General features: G+C 30.6%; 1 protein-coding gene across 1 annotated transcript in view; it reads left to right on the top strand.

Annotated features, from left to right (window-relative positions):
- LOC111637207 overlaps positions 1 to 27,618 on the top strand; it is a 50,870-nt gene that overhangs the window by 2,814 nt on the left and 20,438 nt on the right. The window contains exons 2-7 of the mRNA XM_023382646.1: positions 3,991 to 4,239; positions 4,694 to 4,907; positions 7,332 to 7,415; positions 15,349 to 15,455; positions 23,054 to 23,194; positions 25,376 to 25,546. Coding sequence (XP_023238414.1) covers positions 4,037 to 4,239; positions 4,694 to 4,907; positions 7,332 to 7,415; positions 15,349 to 15,455; positions 23,054 to 23,194; positions 25,376 to 25,546 — 920 coding nt within the window. The 5' untranslated portion in view covers positions 3,991 to 4,036. The remainder of the gene's footprint in view (positions 1 to 3,990; positions 4,240 to 4,693; positions 4,908 to 7,331; positions 7,416 to 15,348; positions 15,456 to 23,053; positions 23,195 to 25,375; positions 25,547 to 27,618) is intronic.

The raw sequence follows: 27,618 nt of genomic DNA, 5'->3' as shown, positions 1-27,618 counted from the left end.
TGTAAATCCTTGTCATGTAGTAAATTTTGATGAGTGTAAAAGAATCTGTTGTCATTTAAGGATTTTTCTTAGCTTAAATATGAAAATTAGAATATTTGCAGTTCCACTTGAATGAAAATGAAAAACTCATCTTTCTGTAAGAATTTCTATGGTTATGCATTGTTTATTTCCATACAAACATTGAATGTCAGACCAAATCTCTCTGGTTCTGCATGATTGGAAAGCATATGTTAACTGTGGCTTGTACAGATAAGAACTACAGTTTATGCAGCACAGTTGTGTGGGACATATCCAACTACTTTGACATCATATACTCATTTCTGGAACCTGTATCTTAACAATTGATTACTCTGAGATGATAATGGTAACATCTTTAATCCGTTGTCGACAAATTGATTATTATCTTTATCTTGCTATTAATCTGAAACATCTGATTTTCTGAAATTTTTGGGTTGTTCGAAAAGTAATTTTGTTTTTTTTTTTTTTTACCATTACACAGATTAGTCATATTTTTCCCGCCATTTTAATTCTAAACCGTATAATCATTATATATTTTGACAGCTAGCATTTTAAGGCTTATTAGTAAAAAATTTTGTTTGATTTTGTGCAATTGTTTATTTTTTGTGTCCCATCAAATATGGAAGATCAAAAGCAGTGTATTTTGCTCTTTTATTACCAAAAAAGATAAGAATGCTGTTCAGGTGAGGAAAAAATTGTGTGAAGTGTATGGAGAAGATGTATTGACAGAACGACAGTGCCAAAACTGGTTTACAAAATTTTGTTCTGGCAATTTCAATATTGAAGATGCACCACATTCTGGATGGCCAGTTGAAGCCAATGAAAACAAAATAAAGGTACTGATTGAAGCAAACTGCCGAATAACAACAGGTGAAATCACTAAGAGATTAAATTTATCAAATTGAACTGCTTATGATTACTTGAAACAAATTGGTTTCGTTTCAAAGCTCGATATATGGGTTCCACACATTCTTAAAGAGAGATGCTTTCTTTGGTGGGATTTTAAGGAAATTTTTTTTTGGAGTTTTTACCAGACAATTTAACAATTGATTCAAAAGTGTACTGCCATCGAGTAAACAAATTGAGTAATATCATCAAACAGAAAAGGCGGCCAGAAATTTGACATTATCGTTTTACCACAATAATGTCAAATTTCATACAAGTTTGGTAACTTGTCAGAAACTGTTATAACTTAGATGGGACTGGCTATCACACCAACCATATTTGCCAGATCGAGCACACTCAGATTATTATTTGTTCTGGTCTATACAAATTTTTTTTAACTGTAAGACATTTACTTGAAATTACAATGTCAAAAATCACTTGGATCAGTTTTTTGTAAGCAATGATCAAAACTTTTATGAATGTGAAATCATGCTATTACCAGAAACAATGATAACGGGTATTTGACCAAAATGGTCGATATATAATTCAATAAAATATTTATTTATTATAAAAATATTGGTTTTTTTTTCACGGAAAAAGAAAAGAAATTACTTTCTGAACAACCCAATAATTATTTCTCTTGGAGCATTTACATGTACTGTATCAATGGATTTTCTGACAGCCATCATTTACAATGTCAGAACATTCCAAAAATGTAGCAAGAAACATTATTCAATGGCTATTTTTAGAACTGTTCTAAATTACTTTGTTCTAAAGAATATTCCTACTAAGTTTGAGTTTGTGAAAGTATTTAATGACTCAACTGCTGTATGCCATTCATTTGTCTTTAACATCATCTGCAGATTACTTTGAATAGGAATACTTTAATTATCCCTCTTGTGTAGCTAATTAAAGGTAATTGAAGTTAAGCCTAAAATGGGTTCAGCTTCAATTACAGTGGATAAACAAGAAGTAAACAAAAAACTACTTAGTGTTACCCAAACTCCATAACTCCAGCAATTAAACCGTTACACGATTGTTTTCATCTACTTTCCAGTAAACACCTTCAGCTGTAAAATGATGATTCTACGATCAAATTCTTCATTTCGAATTGCAGCACCTCTTAACCACCTGTGAAAATTTTTCAGGTTCTGATATGGAGTCAAATCGGGGTCTCTCAAAATAACTAGCACATATTTTAACCATTATGTTGTCAGATTTGTTGAATTTTGCTTTCTGATCATTAATTTCTACTAGCTGATTGAAAAATGTTCTCAAGCAGAAAGGGGAATATGTTTTTGTGAAAAAAGTACCTAAAGATGTAAAACACATTCTGCATCTCCATTTTTTTCAGAGATAAGTTGCTACAAATCAGAGGTATGTGCACTCCCTACACTCCCATAATCAAAATTTTCTGTAACTGTGTGCTTCCCTGTATATTTTGCAAGTATAGAGGCACATGCAGCCTAGTAGTTTGTAAGGTAAAATGGATGGATCTGTAATGGCTTAATTGTTCCCAACTAGAGTTTACATTTGTCCCCCCCCTTTTTTTATATGTACATGGACTATATTAGGTCTTTAGACTCCATGCAAATGCAGAATGTTTTCCTGACTAGCCATCTCGGTTCATTTATTCAGTTAAATCAGCACTGAGTTAAATGAATATTTCTAAGTAGCTAAGTTTTTGACTATAAGCTAGACCTGAAGTTTTGAAGAAAGTAAGCCACTGGTCACTTTTTTTGAGAGGTTCTAGTCCACACATTTTTTATCTTCAATTCCTAGGCACTTTTTTTATTGAAAATTATTAGTCTCAAACTTTTATATTTTTAGGTACTGTTTTCATAAAAACATATTGTTTTTTCATTTGTACAAAGTGCAAATTCAAACTTAGTGTTTTACAAATATATGGTTTGAAAAATTTCAGCAATTTTTTCAAGATTCTGTTTAATCAGATAAACAAACAACTTTAAAGTTAATCATTCTTGCTTGAAATTTTGTACTCTTTTAAATCTGCAATGTAGTGCAAATGTGACTGTTTTTACATTAACATCTGTAATTAAGGAATCAAGACCAATGTAGGGGAAAAAAACAAACATTTCCTATCTAGGAAAGATTTCTGGCATCATTCTTACAAAGTTTCATCACTATTGTACAGTACCTATGGGTTTTCACCACTTATCAATTCTAAGAAAAATGTTTCAAAATTTTTTGATTTTTTAACAAAATAAGTATTTATAGCCAATAAATAAATACTTGCAACCACTAAAGAGCTTTAGTGAATATTCCTTGTAAAGAGCTTTTCTACTGATTAGAATGATGTATTGGGTTGTTCGAAAAGTAATTTCGTTTTTTTTATTACTAGAGGAATTAGATGTATTTTTACCAGCCAATTTCATTTTAAACCACATTTTCATTATATATTTTGGCAGCTGACATTTAAAGGATTATTTGTAAAAAATTTTGTTTGATTCTGTACAATTTTTTTTTTTTCGGTGTCCCATCGAATATGGAAAATATAAGACATCCAAACTGCAAAATTGAATAGAGCATCATAAGATTGCATTTGAACTAGATCTTCATAAGGGTGTTGTTGCGGTTGAAATAATACTGAACACCACATGTGTAGCTCAGTAAGAAGAAAAAACAAACTTTACTAGTGAGAGAAACAATCATTATTGATAAAGAAATGCTATAATATAAATGATAATGTAATATAAATGAGTATTCGTTGTTGGGAAAAAGCTTATTTTAAATTTGCCCAAATTGTTCTTAATTGTAAACATCTTTACATACAGTGAAGCACACACAATCAGGCACATGAAAGAATTTAATATTTCTCTATAATTGCTATCCTTTTTACATCTTTTGTTTCATTATATAAGAATATATTTTTTTGTGTCAGTTTTGTCTTATTAAATTTATTAACATTCATAAACTAAATATGCTTTTTCAACATTGCCGATGACTTATTCTTTGTATTTCACTGTATTTATTAAAATATTTGTATAAACATTTTAGGATATGTATTTTCAATTAGCCTTTACTTTATATTTTCATTTTAACTTGCAATAATTAATTTATTTGCAGTAAAACCACTTACAGAATAGTTGAAGTATAAACTTTTAGTGGAAAAATGAAGAAATGCGATAGTCCTGTCAAATTGCTTTCAGATTCAGTTGGAATCTTGTCCACACAGAGTGAATCTTGTACCGAGACGAGCGGCGGTCCATTTAATCATCCAGTTTATAAACAGTTGTCTCATATTAATGGACAAATTAACAAAATGTCTAGGGACCAGTTGATAAACAAACTGGAACAATTTCATCTTGGAATTCAGTAAGAAATTTTTATTTATATTATTTTTTATTGTAAATTTTTTCTATGTGCTTTGGACTCTTATTTGCAAATGAAATATTAGATTTTTTCATAGACTTCAAATGAAAAAATTTTGATGTTAAATTAATATTAAAGTATTAACATTTTGCTTTAAGCTATGTATTTTCTTTTAAATTTAATTAAATTTAAATTACACCCAAAGAACATTGCATCATACATAATAATGAATATAAATTTTTAATTACAGAAATTGCCTTCTTTATTTAAAGAAGCCTTTGTATTAATATTTGGAAATCCATTTATAGTCTTTTAATGTTTTTGTTAGTGTTTGTTGCATTATATGAATGCCAATTTTTACACATTATTTTGTACATATAAATTTTGAAATGGCTAAAAAAAAATGTAAAAAATTATTGTCTTTATCTTTAGTTCTTATTAGATTATTATATTACAGAGGCACAAATGAAATTTTAAAAAAGAGACTTAAAACATTTTTTAAAGAGCAAAAACTGATGCAGGCACAAATTTTGAAAAGTGATGAATGCGAATGTCCGTACAAATATTTCTGTGTGATCGACTTTGAAGCCACTTGTGACGGAAATGCCGAATATCAGCACGAAATAATTGAATTTCCAGCTGTTTTGATTGATACTAAAGAGAGAAAAGTTGTAAGTATTGTTAATATTGAAACTTTATGCAATTATTTTACTACTAAGTATGAATAGTTTTATTGTAAAGATTAGAAAGTTTGTACAAATACAAAAAAATTCTTAAATATTTTTTTATATGATGATGATGATGATGATTGTATTTACTTTCTATTATTCATTATTTTTACAAATGCTTTTTGTTGTATAGAATTCACTTATTAGAGAAGAAAGGTAGAATCCATTTATTATAATCATAAATATTGTTACTAATTCTGAAGTTAGATAATATGTTCCAAACATAAAAATTAAAATATACTTATAAAACTTTGCTTATTATAATCAGACTTCAAGTTTAGACATTGTTATCTTCAGGTAAATATTTTTAAGTTGTCTTTTTATGCTATTGGTCTCAATATGCCCGCAGTGCTGTCTTCATCGCTGCTATATTCTTTGTAAATATCATTTAATTATTTTATTTCTTTATTTTTTTTTTTTTTTGTATTCTTAATGATGTCCACTCACTTTTCTCAATGGCCTGTAACTCTCATTGTAATCATTTGCAATTTTCTATGTATTCTTGTTTATCTGCAGTCACCCTTGCCTGTATCTTCACACCAAACTTTTGTTGCGATGTGTGTTCATGTACGCGAATTTAGTAATATATACTATTGTAAATCACTTAATTAAATAATTGTAATTTTTGCACTCCTGTATCAATTGTAGCATCATGCATGTATATACACCCATCCTTGTATATTTCTACATTGTACTATATTTTACTGTTTGCTTCCTATTGTCATTGTAAAATGTATACTGTACTAGCAGACCCTGCCACGCATTGTTGTGGCTCAAAATGTATCTATATAATAAACTTTTTATCATAAAGGCGTTAATTACCAATGACTGTCATCAGATCGACAAGCGCTTTCGACGCTAATTATTTTCGTCTTCTTCAGGCCGTTAAAACAGTTAAATTCCTTTTTTTGATTACAAATAATCGACCGTTCCAATCGTATTAACGTTTTGTATTATCGAAATGTATCTATTATAAATTTATAACACTTCCCCTGTGGGGGGGATTTTTGGAAAAATTTCTTCTTAGTGTACATTCTCTTGACATACCCTATTTAAATGCAATCAAAAACGCAAAAACCCGCATCTAAAATAGTATAATAGAAGCCAAGTTCTTCATGGTAAGCCTTAATCCTGTCTCTCTCCCCCGCGGGGGGAATATCGAAAAATCCCTGCTTAGTGTACATTCTGTTGACGTACCCTATTAAAACACAATCAAAAACGCAAAAATCCGCATCTAAAATAGTATAAATAGAAGCAGAGTTCTTTATGGTAAGCCTTAATCCCGTCCATCTCCCGGGGGAGGGATTTCGGCATGTATATTATATAAAAACACGTGCGTATTCAAATGCAGCGTTGTGTCAAAATTTCAAAAGAATCGGTAGAAACAAATGAACATTACATTTTTATTTATACAGATAGATAGATGATGATCCGCTTTAGTTCATTTTCACAGAAAAGCATAATGCCTCGCAGAAAAGCAAACTTAGGGCATTGTACTCGTAGCGCCATCTGTTGGACATAAAAGCCTTAACCCTAGATGATATAATTTAATTTATATGAATATTTAACGGAATAATATACAGCCTATTTCCACCCTAAAGTTCCATTCTAAATATTGGTGAAAGAATTTTTGAAATTGGATGAGTAGTTTCGGAGATTACCTGCTGCAAACAAACTTACATACAAACATTACCTCTTTATAATATTAGTACAGATGTTGTTTTACACTACATGGTTCCCAACCCTCTCAACCACTTCCTCCTTTCATTTCCCCTCGATCTATATACTTCTACTCTTACCTTTTCTATTTTCACCCTTTCACCCTAGCTGTGCCTTATGGGTTGACCGCTACTACTTTCCTAAATGTAAATTTAGTGGTCTCAACATGTGACTGATGACACATGATCACTATCATCTTAATCAATGCTTTAAATATTAATTCTTAGAATCATTATTTGCCTATGTACAGTAGTTTAAATTGCTAGCATTTGTTACTTCAAATATATATATTGGATGGATTATTATTAATTAAAATTAATTATAATCAATACATTTTTAAGATATACATTTTCTGTTTTTTAATGTGTTCTTTTAATCTTAAAATCAGAATTTTTACTAAATGTAATCTTATTTACTTACCATGTTTAATGTTATCAATTATTTATCATTATAAAAGTGATTACAATAAATGGAGTCTACTGTACAGTATATTGTATTAAAATTTGTTTTATGATTTTATCATAAAACAAATTTTATGATAAAATCATTGAATTTTACCATTGAATAAAGATGATTATGTTAGATGTAATTTATGTAGCATCTAATAAAAAGTTAACATTTTATTTATTGCTAAAATTTTTCTTTTAGATATCTACATTTCACGAATATTGTCGACCCACGTTGAACCCACTGCTAACTGAATTTTGTAAATTGTTAACAAAAATATCACAGGTAAATTTAATATACAGTAGGCCCCTTTTACAATTTAATTGGTTCTTGGAAAATTAGTAAGAAAATATTATATTTCCTATAAGCTAAATGTTAAACTGTATAATACTACATAGGGAATAGATCTAGGAGCAAATCTTAGAGGAGGCTATTTTTAATTTCTGTGCTAAAATAGACAATATAGTTATATAAAAAAATTTTTACTTTTAAATAAGTATTAAAAATTTTAATATTTGCTTAAAATAATCTTTAAAGCTTACAACATAAAAATTGAAAAGCAATGATAAAAATGTTAAAATATAAACACATTATTTAAAAGGTAACGATGTTTACGTTAGTAATAAAAACTTTAACAGAGGTGATCAGTGTTATCGCCTCCAGGATCTACTGGTATCATAACAAGATGATTGATTAATGGATGACCAAAGCAGCCAATATGTTTTCCTGTCATTCTGAAACACCTAAGTTTTAATCCAGGTCAGATGTTCAGGTATTTTCATAAGTGGTTTGATTCATATCTGTACCACATAACTTATAAAAAATTTCCCATTTTTAATCATCCAGTCATCTCATTAAGTGGTTGGATCAAATTTTCTCAAATCTGTGATATATTTGGGAAAAATGTTATATTTTCAATAAATTATAGCAGAAGTGATAACTCTTTTGTTATACTAATGGTATAAATTTATAAACCCCAAGCTGAGGATTGTAAAATGGAGGTCTACTTTACTTTTATTAGCAATATGTTAAGTTAAATAAAAATACAGTAAAATGTCATTATAATGAATTTATTTTCAATTTCCTGCAATTTAATATGCATCTTAATGTAAAAATGTTTCAGTTCAACATAATTAAATCTGTAAATATTATATTTTATTGTACTGTCTATCAATTTCAACAGTCTTACCTAATACACCTATTTTCATACTGACCAAATTATGGAGAGCAGCCATTATGACATATCTTTTGACATACCATTTGCCCAATCTACACCAGTCCTGCAGCTAATACCTACAGCTTTACAAGTGTTACTCAAACTATAAACTCCACAAAATACAAATGTCAAATAAAAAGAAAAATCATCTACTGACTCATATTGCCACTAAGATTCTTTTGCATGCACAAAAGTGCATGCAAAATAATCTTGCACTTAGAACAAGGATAAATAGGACATTTCAGATCAACTTGTGGCTTCAAGGACAGTTTTGTATTATACACTTCTGACAAATACTACCAGACGGCAAAGATCCATTTTCACATCCAAAAAAATCCTCCCATCCAAGCTTAATTTCTTATATTCACCATGCAACATCATAACAAGATGATGGTAGTATGCTGACAGATATTCATAACCATAATTTACTTTGAAAAAAATCAAGGATAGAAACTTCAATTTCACATGTACAGTGTAAACTCCATTGAAAAATAAATTAAAATGCAATCAAATTATACTGCTAAGCATGCACCAACCAATTTGTATAATCAACATATCTATATGCAAATTTAAGACAACTCATAACTTTCACGGTTATGAGAAAGTTACAGATCTTGTACAAAATGCAGAAGTATAATGTATAGGAGGTTGTAGGATTGTAAAAAATAACCAAAATTTATTGTTTATTGAACAAACTGTTAACACAAGTAGCAGCCACAACACTGATAGTCCGTATTCACTCTTCAGAACATGTATCGTTTATGCTAGTAAACATCTACAATGTTCAATTGTATTGCATACATACAGATGTATGTACTTCTCTTTACAGCATTTGCTAATATTGCAGTCTTCAAGTGTATTCATATTATTTTCAGTACTTACCTTATTCTTAAAGGGTTTTTAGAAGTCTTTTATTTATTACTTTTATTTTTTCATTTTTTTTAAACCTAGTGCTATTGTGTACTTAATAAATACTGTGTAGTACAGTGTTTATTAAGTACTCCTGTGCAACACTGGGGTTATGTTCCATGTTGTAGAAAATGGCATTATAGGGGACGTACATTATTGGACCAATTTATGCAAATTCAAACATGTCACTAAATTTTAACTGTTATTGCAAAGGGTCAAAGATTTCCAAACATTTTTCCAAAATTTTAGAGAAAGGCAATTATATAGAAGAACAGGTCTATAACGTTGATGAATTTGCTTCGTATTGGAAAAAAATGCCCGACAGAACATATATTGCGAAAGATGAGACTTTCACTTCTTGTTTCAAGGCATTAAAAGACAAGATAACTTTACTTTTGTGTTCTAATGCAGCTGGAGAACATAATTAAACCAATTTTAATTAATCGTACATTAAATCCATATGTAATAAAAAAACACAGACAAATCAATGCTTTTCCTGTTCACTGGAGAGCTAATAAAAAAACATGGATTATATGTGAAATGTTTAAAACTTGATTTTATAATTGTTTTGTACTGGAGGTCAATTATTTACAACAAAAAAATTTTTTTAAACTATTCACTTCACTGTTCATATATAAGCAACTGTTAAGTGTATATTTTTGCTTTTCTAAACAAAAAATCTGAAACTGTGAAAATGTTAAATTTATTTTATGCGTTATACAGGACTGTTTATCATTCTGTATGAGTTTTAGTTGCAAAATTTTCATCACATTATATGAATTCATGTTATAAGGGAGTGCATTATATGGGAGTTCACTGTGTGTGTGTGTGTGTTTTTTTACATTTTTATGTACAATGATGGCAAGTGAAAAAAAGCCACAAGTTTCTTTAAAGATGTGGTCTTACATTATTAGTGAAAAATGTCTGTAATCAGTTTTTTTTCCATAAATTCATGAGTTGTGTCACAGATTTCAGTATGTTATTTATCACATTTTTTTATTTTACCAGATTTCTATCATTTTGACTGCACCAAAAAGCACTAGCCTAATACTGTAAAAGATGAAATCATGATTACCACTTTCAATAATTGTACGTTAATGATGCTGGTAAACTAAATTGACAATTATGACCAAAATTTATGTTGCAAGATAAATGTTGTGTGAGAATGGTAGGAAAATGAAAGGAATTCATTGCATTGTAGGTGGTGTTTGTCAAGAGGACGGTGCCTGCTTTGTCACTCATGTTAATGTTAGGTCTGAAAAGACATTAAATTGGATTGTATATAAGTTGTTTATTCTGGGACAATGATTTACACAGACAAGTGGAAAGGATATTTACACATAGATGATTTGAAGGATCATGAAATTGACCATAAAACAGTCAAATATGCCAAGCATTTGATCCTGAAATTGGAGTTCATACTCAAAGGATAGAAGATTGGTGGTTGTATTTAAAGGACTGTAAAAATGTTCCAAAGAAATTTGTTGAAGAACTTTTCAACTCCTATTTGTATTCTTTTATATACAAGAAGTTGTTGAAATGGTCTGAAATTTGTCCAGACAAAAGATTCAACATTATATTAAAGCATATAGTAAATGTGTACCCTAATTATGGAAGGGAACCAGTTTGGAAGGAGCCAGAAAGTGTGCCTGCAGCACCAAAAAGTAAAAATAGGAAGGCTGAAGAAGTCGATTCTGGATTGATGAATGGTCATGAGTGAAAGCAGTAAGTGTATTTTGAGTGTTTTGTTGTTTTAATCAACTATGTTATTTTTACTTGCTTTTTTTTTTTACTTATTCACAGTTTAAGTACTGTATATATGTTAGATTAGGTGTTTTGTTCATTTTACGAAAATTTGCTGTATACATAGTTAGGATGCTGTCACATGATCTCACCAGGAAAGCTTGGAAGTACTCTTGTTCACGCACATTACCTTCTTTTTACCTTGGTCTTCTACATAGATCAGAAATGGCTTGTGATGTAAGGGAGGTTGTGGGATTGTAAAAAATAAGCTAAATGTTTAGTTACAAAGATAGATGGCCAACTAGTAAAGGCAGTAAAGACACCATTTTGCCATTGTGCAGGACTTGGGTTCTAGTCTGGATCAGCCCAGAAGTTTTTATGGATTGAATGATCCAGATATATATATACCTCTCATACCTCAACAGTTGACAAATCTAATGCAGGCTTGGCAAACACACAATACAGTTTACAACAGACTTTCTTAGTGCCTACAAAACAGAGTGAAAAAATTAAAATTATTTATATAAGAATGAATTATTAATTTATGATGGTTTCTTAGACAAGTTTAAAAGTATGAAATTTTCTCTAGCTAGCAATAATAGAAAAACAGATTTTAAACATTCTCTGCACTTGTGGTATAAAATTTTCATTATTTTATGACTTTTTTTTTTAATATTTTAGCACTCTTGCTATATTTCAGAGTTAAAAAAACTTATTATAATTTTATACAATTAAACCATGATGTAGTGACCCCTAAATTAGCACAATTCTGATAAAGCAACAATGAATATTCATGAACAGATCTTCCTCAAATATTAAGTAGAGAAACTTTTAGTATCTGGAAGTTACTGAATCATGAATTTGCATTGCAGAAGATATTGCTATCACCAAATTGTAATGATTCAATCTTTCAACCTTACACTTGTGTATAGGCTTCATTACTACAGATAATTCATATACACTTCATTTTAGTGCCAAAGTCAGTTTACTGTCAGTTTCAGGGATGAACAAATGATGATGGTAAATGGAGATTTTATTGTATTATAATCTAAACCTCAAACAAGTTAAATGAGGGCGTTTTCTTTTTACAATGTATTATCGTCTTCTCAGCTTTTTTGTTGGTCTCAATCAGAAATGTCAGCAATGTCTTAGTTTGTTTTATTTATATCATAAAAAAATTTTATGGATGACAAAATAGAAATATGTTATTAATTGAAAATTTGTTCTAGCGAGTCGTGTTTGTTCAGTTACATCACAAGCATTTTTCCCAGAATTTGTTTGAATATCAAATTGTTAGAGTTGGGAACAATTTGAGTACTGAGATATTGCCATATTTTGTTTGTTGTTTATATGAATGATTGCTTACCTATGGTTAAAAAAGTTTAATAATTTGTACCTAAACATGTTTAAATAAACTCTATTAATTACAAAGATTAATTTATAAAACAAAATACAATGACAGTTTTAGAGGCTAAAGTCTGAAAGCAATGACAACACCTGGTTGATAGGAAAGCATTTTATAAACTTTAGACTTTTCTTATTTGTTTTTGATTTTTTTTTTTCATTTCTAATTTTATTAGATATATTCATAGTTTTCTTTGAATTATTTTCATTTTTATTATGTATCCTTATCTTTAAAATTTTTGCTCATTTGTTGCTTTCTATTACTCAGCCGACTATAATCATGCTTTGATACTACTGTTTTTATAATTTATTATTTATAACTTCTGTTCAACTGTTATGTTTGAACAATTTCACTCTTTTCTTTACTTTCTCAGTTTATTTCTGTACTTTTACCTGATCACTGCAATAATTTTTATCTCATAATAAAATGTAATAAATTAGTTGCTATCTTTTAAATATTGCACTTGATTTTATTCGTATATTGGCAAGTTTTTAATAAAGATTGTAAATTTTTTAAAGAAAGCTTGTTTAACACATTAACAAAATGCACAACCTAATGGCAGGCAGTATTAAGTAATGTGTTGGTTCTGCTCTGCCCAATACTGATACAGGAGTTTCAGCATGCACCACACTCACGTGGGTAAAGAACTGTTGACAGTGGTTTCCATTGGTTTTCCTCAATCCATGCACAATGTGTGCCCTGTACAGATACATTTTGTTTATCTTTAATACTTCCGAAACTATGGTTTTGGAAATTCCTAGTACTAAAGTTATCTCACCAATCAAACTAGTTGTATTCTCTTAAACATAAGTGAAGTATCTAGTTCAGTGTCAAATGTACAGTGTTTAGATATCATTGTGGAGTGGTGTGAAGAACCAAACCAGATTGCCAGAAATGGTGAAACATCTGTGACAAAGTACTGAAATATGGATAATTCTGATGTGAAAATCTTCAACAGTTTCCTTCCATATTCCAGATACACCTCCACCATATCCACTTTCTCTTGGGTCATAAAATTTCTGCAAAAAATTCTGCATAAGTGTTGAAGCTACAAGTGAATGAACTTTTAATACCTTCAATATTAGCAGTTCCAATCGGATTCACTTTATCATCTGTGTAAAGAAAGTTTGAGTCAAACTGATGATGGAGTCTGAGTGTTCAAGAAATGTCAAACAGATGTAAACAAAGCAGATGTTAAAAATTGTAATAAAATAAAATAAGTTCTAATCAGGTATTTTAATTTTATTTGACTAATAAGGAACAAGGAATTAACATTTATTTCACTTTTGTTTGTATGTAATAATGCCCCTTTCCCATTTCAAAAAGAGCTTATTGTATGTTGTACTGTACCTAACAAATTGTTGGGGGCACATTTGTATTCAGCATTAAACATTGTGAGAGAATATCATTCAAAATTTTCTGTATTAGCATGGATTTCCAGTGATCTTTGTATTACATTAAGCTGAACACCATATGTACTGTACAGCAGTACGTGTATACTGTAAATATGCACCATACCAGAAAAAAAGCTTGGATATGACTACTGACAACTGTGGATTTCACAAGACTAAAGGTTTCAACCTTGTATAAATATAATAAAAATATTTTTCTCATATATAAACATCGCTAAACCCGATGTAATATAGCTAATCACCAAACGTATGCCGTAAATCCATCGGGCTAGTTTTAAGGCTAATTACTAAATAAATTACGTAATTAATTTGGCACTAGAGGTAAGCGTTAGGCGCCATCTCTTATTAATATTAATAATTATAAATAAATTAATTAATTTAAATAATTTAGAACCGCTGGGAGAAAAATTGTGCCAAATTAATTACGTAATTTATTTAGTAATTAGCCTTAAAACTAGCCCGATGGATTTACGGCATATGTTTGGTGATTAGCTATATTTTTCTCAAACTTGAAATCAAGTAATGTTGTTCCTTACTGTCACATTATGTCATTTTTAATTGTTTTAAGCACATTGTACTGTACAAATTACTCATAAAATGTCTTCACATATGCAAAAGTATTGTTTTTCTCTTTTGATGATTATTGACATTTGGACCACTTTAAAATTTAAACCTCTAGGATTTAGCAATATTATAGCCAGCAATGCCATAGAAACTCCACAAAATGTAAACAAAAAAAACCTAGAATGTTTAATGGAGTTAAAAGGTATAAAATAAATACACAGAAGACTGTTTCCAGTTATTTCAAAATTATTTAATTTGAAAGCATTCAAAACAACTTTTTGTGTATTTATTTAATAGCCTTCAACACTATTATTTTAGGTTTTTTTTTTCTGTTCTAGAATTTATTGTAAAATTATTTAAAAACATTAGAATCCAGTTATTCTTATATTCTATCTCATCATATTATGTTAATATTACATCAGTTGTAGTATTTTATTAAACTATAAAATTGAGTTTTTGATATAAAATTGGTTTTAGTTATCATTAACTAATTTTAATTTAGTACAAATTGACTACTGATTTTCCAGCTTTTTTTTTTAATTCAAACAGATTTAATAGAAGTCATTTAAAATATCCATGATTACCCAACTACTACACTAAATAGTCACAGATGGTGTTGTATATAGTACATCTTCACTTGGACTATTTAGCATGACAGTGGCAATCCTTGTATTTGGCCTGCGTTTTAATTTCTTTGACTTAGAAACCACAGTGCTAGGATTAAATGTAAGGAAATATCAGTAATATAGTGGTCAGCACAAACACTAATCTACATTTAATAAAAACTTAATTTGACTTTCTAATAGTATGTAATGCTTTGGAAACATAAAACATTATTAAGTAACCTCAGTTGGAGTTGGACTGAATCTAGCAAGTTTCTGAAATTAAGTGTGCTGAAATATCAGTAGTCAAGCTGTACCTGAAAAATATAGATTGTTAACATTGTTAACAATTTTTTTCATGATCCAGGAAACAATTGATTGTGCTGAAACTTTTACTGTTGTTCTGAATAATTTTACTAAATGGTTATATCATCATTGTCCTAATTTTGAAGATGTTGCAGTGGTTACCGATGGGTAAGTCTAATGTTTAATAATATAAGATCCTTTTTTATTAAAGATGCTTATAAAAAGTTAAAAAATTAACATGTAAATTTACTTCGTTTTAATATTACAATTCTCTTAACTCAGTAACACAATGTTGTATCAGCACTGCAGGAATTTTACATTTTCTGATATACTGGATCTAGCTGAATGCTTTCTAGCCCATATTTTGTATTAATTTTCTTAAATTTATAATATTTTATTGTGAGAAACCGTGGGCCAAGGGTTAATCCCTCTTGTCCACTTACTCGGCAACAGTCTGCAAGGATCACTTACATTGTCGTTCCAGATGGCTTTTTATTGAGTGGCAAGGGAGGTGAGCAAGTTGGCAGGCGTCCTTTCAGAGATAGGAGACAGGTGTAACAAAATAACAAAACGTTTATTATACGGCTAACACTAAAACACAGGAGGCTACACAGAGTTAGATGCATATCTCTAGGTTATATAGGCTAAATGCGATTAACAAAAGATTACAAAGTAAAAATGATTAACAACCGCTTAGTCTATCCTACAACAGCTATGCCTACTTCTGTTTTGAGAGAGAGAGTTTGCAGTCTGCTGATAGTTACCTCAAAAGTTGGAGGAGTCCTGTATGCAGTGATGACAGTTCTTTATGGAAGTGTTGGGCGTTGTCAATGTCTTTTACCATTGTCTTCTCCGGGGACTAGATCGAGTCCTTTCTTGGAAGTGCGGGAGACGGGAAATCACTAAGACCAATTATAACTTACGTGTGCGAACTCTTGAGCTTCCGGTGGCTCCCACCTTTTATATCATTGTCGTGGGAAATCTAACACGTGATCAACTTTTGTTGACGATGACAGTGCATTCTTGACTCCTATGTGTCAACTTTCCCAGTGACTTGTTACTATAACCAGAGACCTCTGATCTAAATTCTTCTTCTCCATTTTTTTCTAACAAATATGTTTACATTTTAACAATTGACGTTAATTTTTTTGATTTTAAGAGCCCCGTAAAAATCCGTGGGCGCACATCATTTTATACAGATAAGTTCAAAAGGTCTTATTATTTGCATGTAATAATAAGGTTATTATCTTGAAAATTTTTATTATTATTGTAATTAACCTTTGTAGAGAGGGTTAATCAGATATGGCACTATCACAATGTAGTGGAGAATAAACATGGAAATTTTTTAAGAATTTTCCCACACGTTTTTCTCATTTCCATTTCGGAAAAAAATTTTTTAAACAGTTAAGTCTAGTAAAGAAAAAATCTTTCTTTATTGTCACGTAATTCCTTTTTATGTGAATTTTTTTTCACGGTTATTTTTGGCTAAAATGTTTTTGCAGATATTGACATCATTCCCCAGTGCCACGTGATCACCCTTGACGGGTATATCTGTCGATCACTGCAAAGTGGTTAATGTATAAATCTCAAAATATGAATTAGTGTATATAACTACTTATCCATCCAAAGAAATTAAATATCCATATAGAAAGATTATATTTTTGATCCTTCAAGGGATCTGAACTTATTCTGTAACAATATGACTTACTTTAATGAGATACATTGTTGAAATATATTCATCTTGAATTATAATAGTTTTTTAATAAAACCTTAAGACAAATCCATATAATATTGGGTTGTTTGGAAAGTAATTTTGTTTTTTTCCGTGGAAAAAACACACTATTTTTATAATAAATAAATATTTTATTGAATTATATATTAACCATTTTGGTCAAATACCTGTTGTCATTGTTTCTGGTAGTAGCATGATTTCACATTCATAAAAGTTTTGATCATTGCTTACAAAAAACTGATCCAAGTGATTTTTGACATTGTCATTTCAAGCAAATGTCTTACAGTTAAAAAAAATTTGTATAGACCAGAACAAATAATAATCTGAGTGTGCTCGATCTGGCAAATATGGTTGGTGTGATAGCCAGTCCCATCTAAGTTATAACAGTTTCTGACAAGTTACCAAACTTGTGTGAAATTTGACATTATCGTGGTAAAACACTACACCTGTTTTGTTGATCAATTCTGGCCGCATTTTCTGTTTGATGATATTACTCAGTTTGTTTACTTCATGGCAGTACACTTTTGAATCAATTGTTGAATTGTCTGGTAAAAACTCCAAAAAAAACTTTCCTTAAAATCCCACCAAAGAAAGCATCTCTCTTTAAGAACATGTGGAACTCATGTATCGAGCTTTGAAACGAAATCAGTTTGTTTCAAGTAATCATAAACAGTTCAATTTGATAAATTTAATCTCTTAGTGATTCCACATGTTATTCGGCAGTTTGCTTCAATCAGTACCTTTATTTTGTTTTCATTGGCTTCAAATGGCCATCCAGAATGTGGTGTATCTTCAATATTGAAATTGCCAGAACAAAATTTTGTAAATCAGCTTTGGCACTGTCGTTCTGTCAATACATCTTCTCCATACACATCTCACAATTTTTTCCTCGTTTGAACAGCATTCTTACCTTTTTGGTAATAAGGAGCAAAATATGCCGAAAATGCTGCTTTCAATCTTCCATGTTTGATGGGACACAAAAAATTTTTACACAAGTTTTTACAAATAAGCCTTAAAATGCTAGCTGTCAAAATATATAATGATAATACGGTTTAGAATGAAAATGGCAGGAAAAATACAACCAATCTGTCTAGTGGTAAAAAAAAAACAAAAAACAAAATTACTTTTCAAACAACCCAATATAATAAAAATAGAGCCCTTTGAAGTATTTTTAAATTAAGAAATCTTTTGATTAAGCATATGTGATTCAAGACTGGCCTTTTTTAGTGTTTTGCACTAAATATCATTATATTTATGTCACAAATACTCCAACTGTTATAGAACATCACATTTTACCAAAATATTAAAACAATTCAATTGATATAATGAATTTGGAGAGGAAATGTGCACAAATTTGAAATTGATTCTTTGATTTGTGACACATGCACAAATCCAAATGAATGAATTTGCAGATTAAAATACAGTTGTTAGCTTTTAGCCAATATCAAATATGTAGAGAAGACATTTACTGAATGCAAAATATATTGCAACTTGTCTAAGCTTGTAGTTATAATTTCACTTCAAAATTTTGATGAATTATTTTATTCAGTAACTCTATTTAAAGTTATTTATAGAGTGGACTTCTCTCAAACAAAAATAGAGGTTCAAAATTTAATATAGATGTAGAACATCATGTTTTGAACTTTACTGAAAGGTGATGCAAGTATTACAGTGTTCCAGAAGACACTTCACAGAGATAGTGAATACATCAGTGTGGGTGCAATTAATAATCAATGGAGTTGGGTCTGCAAGTTAGACTATCTATAACAACATAAGAGTGTCAAAAGAAAGTGACTCTACATTTTTGGCAAAGCCTGAAGAAAATGATCTTCAAAGACATTTCTTCTAACCAAAGTGAAATGATCAAGCAGTTAAATCTGAATGTTTCTACCTTTAACCATTTGATTCACAATGAATTAGGCTAGATAACAAGATGGAAAACCAACTTGTTATCTACAAAACAAGTTGTTTTGTTGTTTTGACAACAACAAAACTGTTGTTGTCAAAACAAACACAATGTAGAGATAAACAAGGAGTCTCAGAGACTTGTGCACATGATAGATCATAGATAAATGTTGAACCAGAAAGATGGGACTTTGACAGGGGCGCTCATATACAATTAACCTAAATTAGAAAATCAGAAAGAGGGGAAGAGTTGATGGTCAAAGGACATCATGCTAGATTGTTGGAATTCTAAAATGTCAGAGAAGAAGCGATAATGGAGTAAAATACAAGCACAGGTTTCATAGTTCCATCAACATCTCCCAGTCAGAGTCAAAGAATGGTATCAAATAGACTCTTCAAAACTGATCTTGGTTTTTGTCTGGAGACATCGGAGAGACCAATCGGGAAACAAGACAAGGGAACTAGAACCAATCAAAAGATGAGATTCAAGGGAGAAAACTATAAAAACCTCAAATCTCAAGGTCAAAACAGCGATCTTTGTCCATTGTTATGCATGATAAATCTGTCGCTTCTGCCTTGGACATTCCTGTTGTAACTCAACCTCAACGTTGCCACCCAACTTCAACGAACATGCAACAGGATCGACCACTTCATCATCATTGTCTCTGCCCCAGAGTCATCACGAACCCTCAGCACAGGAATCAACCAACATACCAAACTCTTTACCACCTACAGACTGTGACGAACTATCGAACAACTTCTCAACAATGAACTTCCTGTCAACACCCGTATAAGCAATTATCTACTATAATAAAAGGTTTTTGTAAGGATATGTGGTATCTCTGCCTCCAGCACCATCACTGACATATGAACAGCCCCTAGGTTTTCCTTGATGTGGGATTTTAAGTCCCCGATCTCCACTAGGGTCAGCAAGCTTACAGTTCTTTGTACAAGACTTGCAACAGTGTCAGAAAAACTTGTTATTGCAAGACTGTAAAGAAGGCAGAAAAATTTTTGCCCAAAGAAAGTGTTCTCAGTAAAGTTAATGGTGATTTTGCAATAACAGATTATGGTACTGTACCATTAGTCAAAATACCCAAAATGCCAAAGTTGATACCAATGCCATATGTGAAGGGTTTTGGCTCCCTTACTGGAAAAAGAATTAGATAGTGTATACCAAGGATTATGACAAAATCTGTGAATGATGGCATGGCTTCTTTCTGTACAGTTAAAATTGCTGACCAGACTTTGGAAAGCACTTAGAAAAATGTGCCACAATTACTCCTGAAATTTACACCAAGGTATTCCCAATCATGGAAATAGCATCTAAAATGAAACTGAATATAAAGAGCAGGTATGGCAAATCTTTTCGAGTCCTCATGCCATATAGTAAGCATATTTAACTTTAAAAATGTTTATGCATACCAAAGTTTTAGATTTTGAGTAACTATATTCAAAGAAATGAAGTGACTATGCTTTAATTAGAATAAATGTAAAAGAGCTGATTGAAAAAGGATGATCAGGCGTCAAACCAGAAAAATGGATGAAGAAGACAGGTGATAAATTTAAATTGTATGATTATCGTTACTTGCCAGATGATTTCTTCCGATGTGCCACTAGATTGCCACCCTTGATATAGAACAAACAAAAATGACTCATTGTCATTAGTCACAAACACTATTTATTCATATAAAACTGTATCACAGTTGATCACAATGATTGGAGATAAATAGAAAGGCAGTTGGCAAAAATTAGAGATTTTTCATGAGTTTTGTCTAGACATGTAAAAATTAGCACCATTTTGACCTGTAGACAAATTAGATGTTTGTGACTTGATTTCAAGTAGAGCTAGGTTTATAAGATCCTGGATTGACTAAGTGTCAAGATGTCTAACAAAGTTGTCTGAAAGACAATGCGATTTGGAAGAATTGGAGAAATATTAGCAGGTTTGGCAGGAATCCAAAATGGGCGGTCCTGAAGTTATGCTACTAGCCCAGCTTAAGGTTCGATAATCATTAGGCCTAGAAAATTTCTTAAGAAGAGGAACAAAAGATGAAAATACAACAAGAGCTTCGACCAGACTGCTAGAAGGAGCAAGAGAATTAAAAATACAGCAGAAAGCCTTGTCTGGATTTTGAAGAGGGAGAGAGAAGAACTTTATACTGTATTGGGACAATACAGACTCATTTGCTGGTATATATGTGGAAAATAAAAGACTGACTATTAAATTCAGGTCATAAGGTGCCTTTCTAGCAAATCAGGGCACTGATTAGTAAACAAGACAAGGAGGCTAGCTGATTGAGTCTTCTCTGGATATTTTGAACTTTAAGGAAAGGTTATGATAGCAGTAGAAAGTTTAGTTAGATTTACCAAAAGTACAGTATAATTGAACAACAAAGAAAAGTGCAGCCTGAAGCATGCCCTCGATACTAAGGTTGGTTTTAGTTTTAACTCATTGGCTAAAAGGTGTTCATGGAGTATCAGATAAAACTATGAAAGAATCATATTGACATGGGATATATAGTGAGAAGACAAAAATCTGAATCAGAAATGAAGTGAGGTCAAAAACAGCAAAAAGAGCAGCTCTCTGATGCCTTTGAAGAGAATTTTCCATTCTCTTCAAAGGCATCAGAGAGCTGCTCTTTTTACACTTGATGTAAGAAAAGGTGACAAGAATTTCTGGCCTTTGCTGCCTTCTCATCTTATTACTTATTTTGTAAAGAAGGAAGAAGAGAAAAGTAACTAATGACAAGAAAAGATTTCACTGCAAGGCAAAATTTGATGGTCTGATTACAGTCAAGCCAAAGAGACCATCAGAACCATTTTTCAGTAAAAATGGGTAATAAACCAGATGTTTATGTAACTGAATGCATTGTAAAGAAATCAGTCTCTTACATGCAAAAGCCCTACATAAACAATGAAGGGTACAGTACATTTTTTGGCTTGATCTAGCCTCTGCTCAATGTGCATATCAGATTCAAGCAAAGCTGATTGAGTCCAACATCAATGTTGTGTCCAAAGAGCATTCCTCAAATGTACTCCAACTTAGGTGAATTGAACAAACTTTTGGGCTTATTATAAAGGACTAGTCTATGCTAATATATGGCATGTAAAATCAAGCCATTGGTTGATTAACAAGATGAAGAAAAATTGGCCAAAGTTCCAAACAGCTTTTGGTCAAACTTCATGTCAGGAGTTTATTCTAGGGTTTTCCAATCTGCTGAATGAGGTCATCAGTCCATTTAGGTACTGATGACCTTTTACAGATTTGTTGTCATTACATTATGTTTTCACACTGTCTTATTATTTTGCATTAAATATTGAATAAATTATACTTTGTAATGAATGTGCATATTTTTTTCCTAATACCTTAGTTGTTGTTTAAGATAAAATATTAACAGAAAACACAACCTGCTGTTTTTAATTTATTAACATTGTGCCTATTACAATTATATGTGTACTAAAAGTGTATACAAAATAAACAATATATTGTATATATGTAATAGTCTTTACGGTATATTGCTAATTTGTTTTGTAAAAATACTAGTAGCCTCAAAAAGTTCTTGGAAATTCTCAGGACAATGTAGCACGTTAATCAAATAAATAAAAATTAAATAGCAGCATAGACCTTGTTTATAAATATACGAGTATTATAAGTCCTATTTATAAACTAGGTCTATGTGGATAATATATAAACAAAAAATTGAAATATTTAAGGACATAGAGGCACAAATAATGAAATAGCAGCATTTAGGAGGTATTATTGCAGTCTCCTTACTGTGCACATGCTTATTGACAAGTGGTAGAATAATCCACTGAGGTTTCATTATTGCTCATTGAGAGTGGAATTCTGCAACAGAATATTGCTTCAGGAGCAGTGCAGTAACATTAAATTTTGTGTTTCACTGAACACGACACCAGCAGAAATATTAAACATGTTGAGCGAGTCTTATGATGGATTAGCAATGAAAGTGTTGTTGCTCAAGGACCATACTTTGAAGGGCATGTTTAAATCTCTTTATATGTAATCAATTCCAGAAATGAAAATACATTTGGGAGCTTTTTGATGCTACTGGTATATAGACTGTTATCAAATTGTCATTTTCAAAATATAATTATTATTATTTAGATCCTATGATATGGGACTTTTCTTACTTAAACAATGTGAAATCAGCAGTATTCCAATACCTGAATTTTGTAAAAAGTGGATTAATGTGCGTAAATTGTATAGTAACTTCTACAAAACAACTAGAGTAAGTATCTGTTTTAAAACTTGAGTATTTTTTAAAATTAAGCCAGGACGATTTAATTTACACTAAAGAAAATAACTTTCTCTAGTATACAATACATACATAATGTGGAATTGTCTTATCCCTCATATGTGTGAGAAAGGACAGATTGTATAAAGACACATTATGTATGTATTGTCTACTAGAGTTATTTTCTTTATTGTAAAACTTGAGTAGTTTATTAGAATAATCTTTATAAATTTTTGTGTTACAACTAAATAATAATTATAATAATTAAACGAATATTTTAATATTTATTAAGAAATGGAAAAGTTTTACAAAAACTGTAAAATAAGACAATGTGATCTAAGTGATTTGTTCTTTGATTTATAGCATTGCTTACCAAACTACAGCTCCCTGACCAAATCTGGTTGATGGCACATGTTAATCCAGCCCACAAAATATTTGACACATCGCTTATAAACGGTAGAAATCGGCGTTCTTTATATGCTTGGAATACACATTTTTTTGTAGTCCACCAATCAAAAATTTGGGCACCATTGATTTATAGTGGTGTTAACTAATTATATAACTCCAATTAAAATATTTTTTCTGGGAAATAATGTTTCTAATGTTGTTTTTTAAGGAGTACAATACATCTGTAGGATCAGTCTGAACATATTTACTCTAGCTTTTTCGTAACTGGAAAGTTACTAGTAAAGTCTCAAAATAGTAAATATACTTTTTCTTTCTATTTCAGTTCAGTCTTTTTATTATAATTTTTCCCTACAAGTATAGTTGTAATTTGATTTCTGATCAGACTTCTGTCCATGAGCTTTAAACGAATGGCACAATCAATAGAGTAATAATTCTTATTAATCTAAAATGACCACAATGACAATTATTCACAATTGCTTCAGTGTGCTTTCTCCATATAAACAATAATCTCTGTTAAAAACTGAATANGTGGGAAATCTAACACGTGATCAACTTTTGTTGACGATGACAGTGCATTCTTGACTCCTATGTGTCAACTTTCCCAGTGACTTGTTACTATAACCAGAGACCTCTGATCTAAATTCTTCTTCTCCATTTTTTTCTAACAAATATGTTTACATTTTAACAAGTGACGTTAATTTTTTTGACCGCTGGGAGAAAAATTGTGCCAAATTAATTACGTAATTTATTTAGTAATTAGCCTTAAAACTAGCCCGATGGATTTACGGCATATGTTTGGTGATTAGCTATATTTTTCTCAAACTTGAAATCAAGTAATGTTGTTCCTTACTGTCACATTATGTCATTTTTAATTGTTTTAAGCACATTGTACTGTACAAATTACTCATAAAATGTCTTCACATATGCAAAAGTATTGTTTTTCTCTTTTGATGATTATTGACATTTGGACCACTTTAAAATTTAAACCTCTAGGATTTAGCAATATTATAGCCAGCAATGCCATAGAAACTCCACAAAATGTAAACAAAAAAAAACCTAGAATGTTTAATGGAGTTAAAAGGTATAAAATAAATACACAGAAGACTGTTTCCAGTTATTTCAAAATTATTTAATTTGAAAGCATTCAAAACAACTTTTTGTGTATTTATTTAATAGCCTTCAACACTATTATTTTAGGTTTTTTTTTTCTGTTCTAGAATTTATTGTAAAATTATTTAAAAACATTAGAATCCAGTTATTCTTATATTCTATCTCATCATATTATGTTAATATTACATCAGTTGTAGTATTTTATTAAACTATAAAATTGAGTTTTTGATATAAAATTGGTTTTAGTTATCATTAACTAATTTTAATTTAGTACAAATTGACTACTGATTTTCCAGCTTTTTTTTTTAATTCAAACAGATTTAATAGAAGTCATTTAAAATATCCATGATTACCCAACTACTACACTAAATAGTCACAGATGGTGTTGTATATAGTACATCTTCACTTGGACTATTTAGCATGACAGTGGCAATCCTTGTATTTGGCCTGCGTTTTAATTTCTTTGACTTAGAAACCACAGTGCTAGGATTAAATGTAAGGAAATATCAGTAATATAGTGGTCAGCACAAACACTAATCTACATTTAATAAAAACTTAATTTGACTTTCTAATAGTATGTAATGCTTTGGAAACATAAAACATTATTAAGTAACCTCAGTTGGAGTTGGACTGAATCTAGCAAGTTTCTGAAATTAAGTGTGCTGAAATATCAGTAGTCAAGCTGTACCTGAAAAATATAGATTGTTAACATTGTTAACAATTTTTTTCATGATCCAGGAAACAATTGATTGTGCTGAAACTTTTACTGTTGTTCTGAATAATTTTACTAAATGGTTATATCATCATTGTCCTAATTTTGAAGATGTTGCAGTGGTTACCGATGGGTAAGTCTAATGTTTAATAATATAAGATCCTTTTTTATTAAAGATGCTTATAAAAAGTTAAAAAATTAACATGTAAATTTACTTCGTTTTAATATTACAATTCTCTTAACTCAGTAACACAATGTTGTATCAGCACTGCAGGAATTTTACATTTTCTGATATACTGGATCTAGCTGAATGCTTTCTAGCCCATATTTTGTATTAATTTTCTTAAATTTATAATATTTTATTGTGAGAAACCGTGGGCCAAGGGTTAATCCCTCTTGTCCACTTACTCGGCAACAGTCTGCAAGGATCACTTACATTGTCGTTCCAGATGGCTTTTTATTGAGTGGCAAGGGAGGTGAGCAAGTTGGCAGGCGTCCTTTCAGAGATAGGAGACAGGTGTAACAAAATAACAAAACGTTTATTATACGGCTAACACTAAAACACAGGAGGCTACACAGAGTTAGATGCATATCTCTAGGTTATATAGGCTAAATGCGATTAACAAAAGATTACAAAGTAAAAATGATTAACAACCGCTTAGTCTATCCTACAACAGCTATGCCTACTTCTGTTTTGAGAGAGAGAGTTTGCAGTCTGCTGATAGTTACCTCAAAAGTTGGAGGAGTCCTGTATGCAGTGATGACAGTTCTTTATGGAAGCGTTGGGCGTTGTCAATGTCTTTTACCATTGTCTTCTCCGGGGACTAGATCGAGTCCTTTCTTGGAAGTGCGGGAGACGGGAAATCACTAAGACCAATTATAACTTACGTGTGCGAACTCTTGAGCTTCCGGTGGCTCCCACCTTTTATATCATTGTCGTGGGAAATCTAACACGTGATCAACTTTTGTTGACGATGACAGTGCATTCTTGACTCCTATGTGTCAACTTTCCCAGTGACTTGTTACTATAACCAGAGACCTCTGATCTAAATTCTTCTTCTCCATTTTTTTCTAACAAATATGTTTACATTTTAACAATTGACGTTAAGTTTTTTGATTTTAAGATCCCCGTAAAAATCCGTGGGCTCACATCATTTTATACAGATAAGTTCAAAAGGTCTTATTATTTGCATGTAATAATAAGGTTATTATCTTGAAAATTTTTATTATTATTGTAATTAACCTTTGTAGAGAGGGTTAATCAGATATGGCACTATCACAATGTAGTGGAGAATAAACATGGAAATTTTTTAAGAATTTTCCCACACGTTTTTCTCATTTCCATTTCGGAAAAAAATTTTTTAAACAGTTAAGTCTAGTAAAGAAAAAATCTTTCTTTATTGTCACGTAATTCCTTTTTATGTGAATTTTTTTTCACGGTTATTTTTGGCTAAAATGTTTTTGCAGATATTGACATCATTCCCCAGTGCCACGTGATCACCCTTGACTTGTATATCTGTCAATCACTGCAAAGTGGTTAATGTATAAATCTCAAAATATGAATTAGTGTATATAACTACTTATCCATCCAAAGAAATTAAATATCCATATAGAAAGATTATATTTTTGATCCTTCAAGGGATCTGAACTTATTCTGTAACAATATGACTTACTTTAATGAGATACATTGTTGAAATATATTCATCTTGAATTATAATAGTTTTTTAATAAAACCTTAAGACAAATCCATATAATATTGGGTTGTTTGGAAAGTAATTTTGTTTTTTTCCGTGGAAAAAACACACTATTTTTATAATAAATAAATATTTTATTGAATTATATATTAACCATTTTGGTCAAATACCTGTTGTCATTGTTTCTGGTAGTAGCATGATTTCACATTCATAAAAGTTTTGATCATTGCTTACAAAAAACTGATCCAAGTGATTTTTGACATTGTCATTTCAAGTAAATGTCTTACAGTTAAAAAAATTTGTATAGACCAGAACAAGTAATAATCTGAGTGAGCTCAATCTGGCTAATATGGTTGGTGTGATCGCATGTCCCATCTAAGTTATAACAGTTTCTGACCAGTTACCAAACTTGTGTGAAATTTGACATTATCATGGTAAAACACTACACCTGTTTTGTTGATCAATTCTGGCCACCTTTTCTGTTTGATGATATTACTCAATTTGTTTACTC

The sequence above is a fragment of the Centruroides sculpturatus genome, unplaced genomic scaffold (genome assembly GCF_000671375.1).
Source record: "Centruroides sculpturatus isolate CEXI.00-Female unplaced genomic scaffold, Cexi_2.0 scaffold1000, whole genome shotgun sequence".
NCBI classification, from domain to species: Eukaryota; Metazoa; Arthropoda; class Arachnida; order Scorpiones; family Buthidae; genus Centruroides; species Centruroides sculpturatus.
Note: the sequence above shows the minus strand (reverse complement) of the source record. Positions and strands in the feature narration are given on the sequence as shown.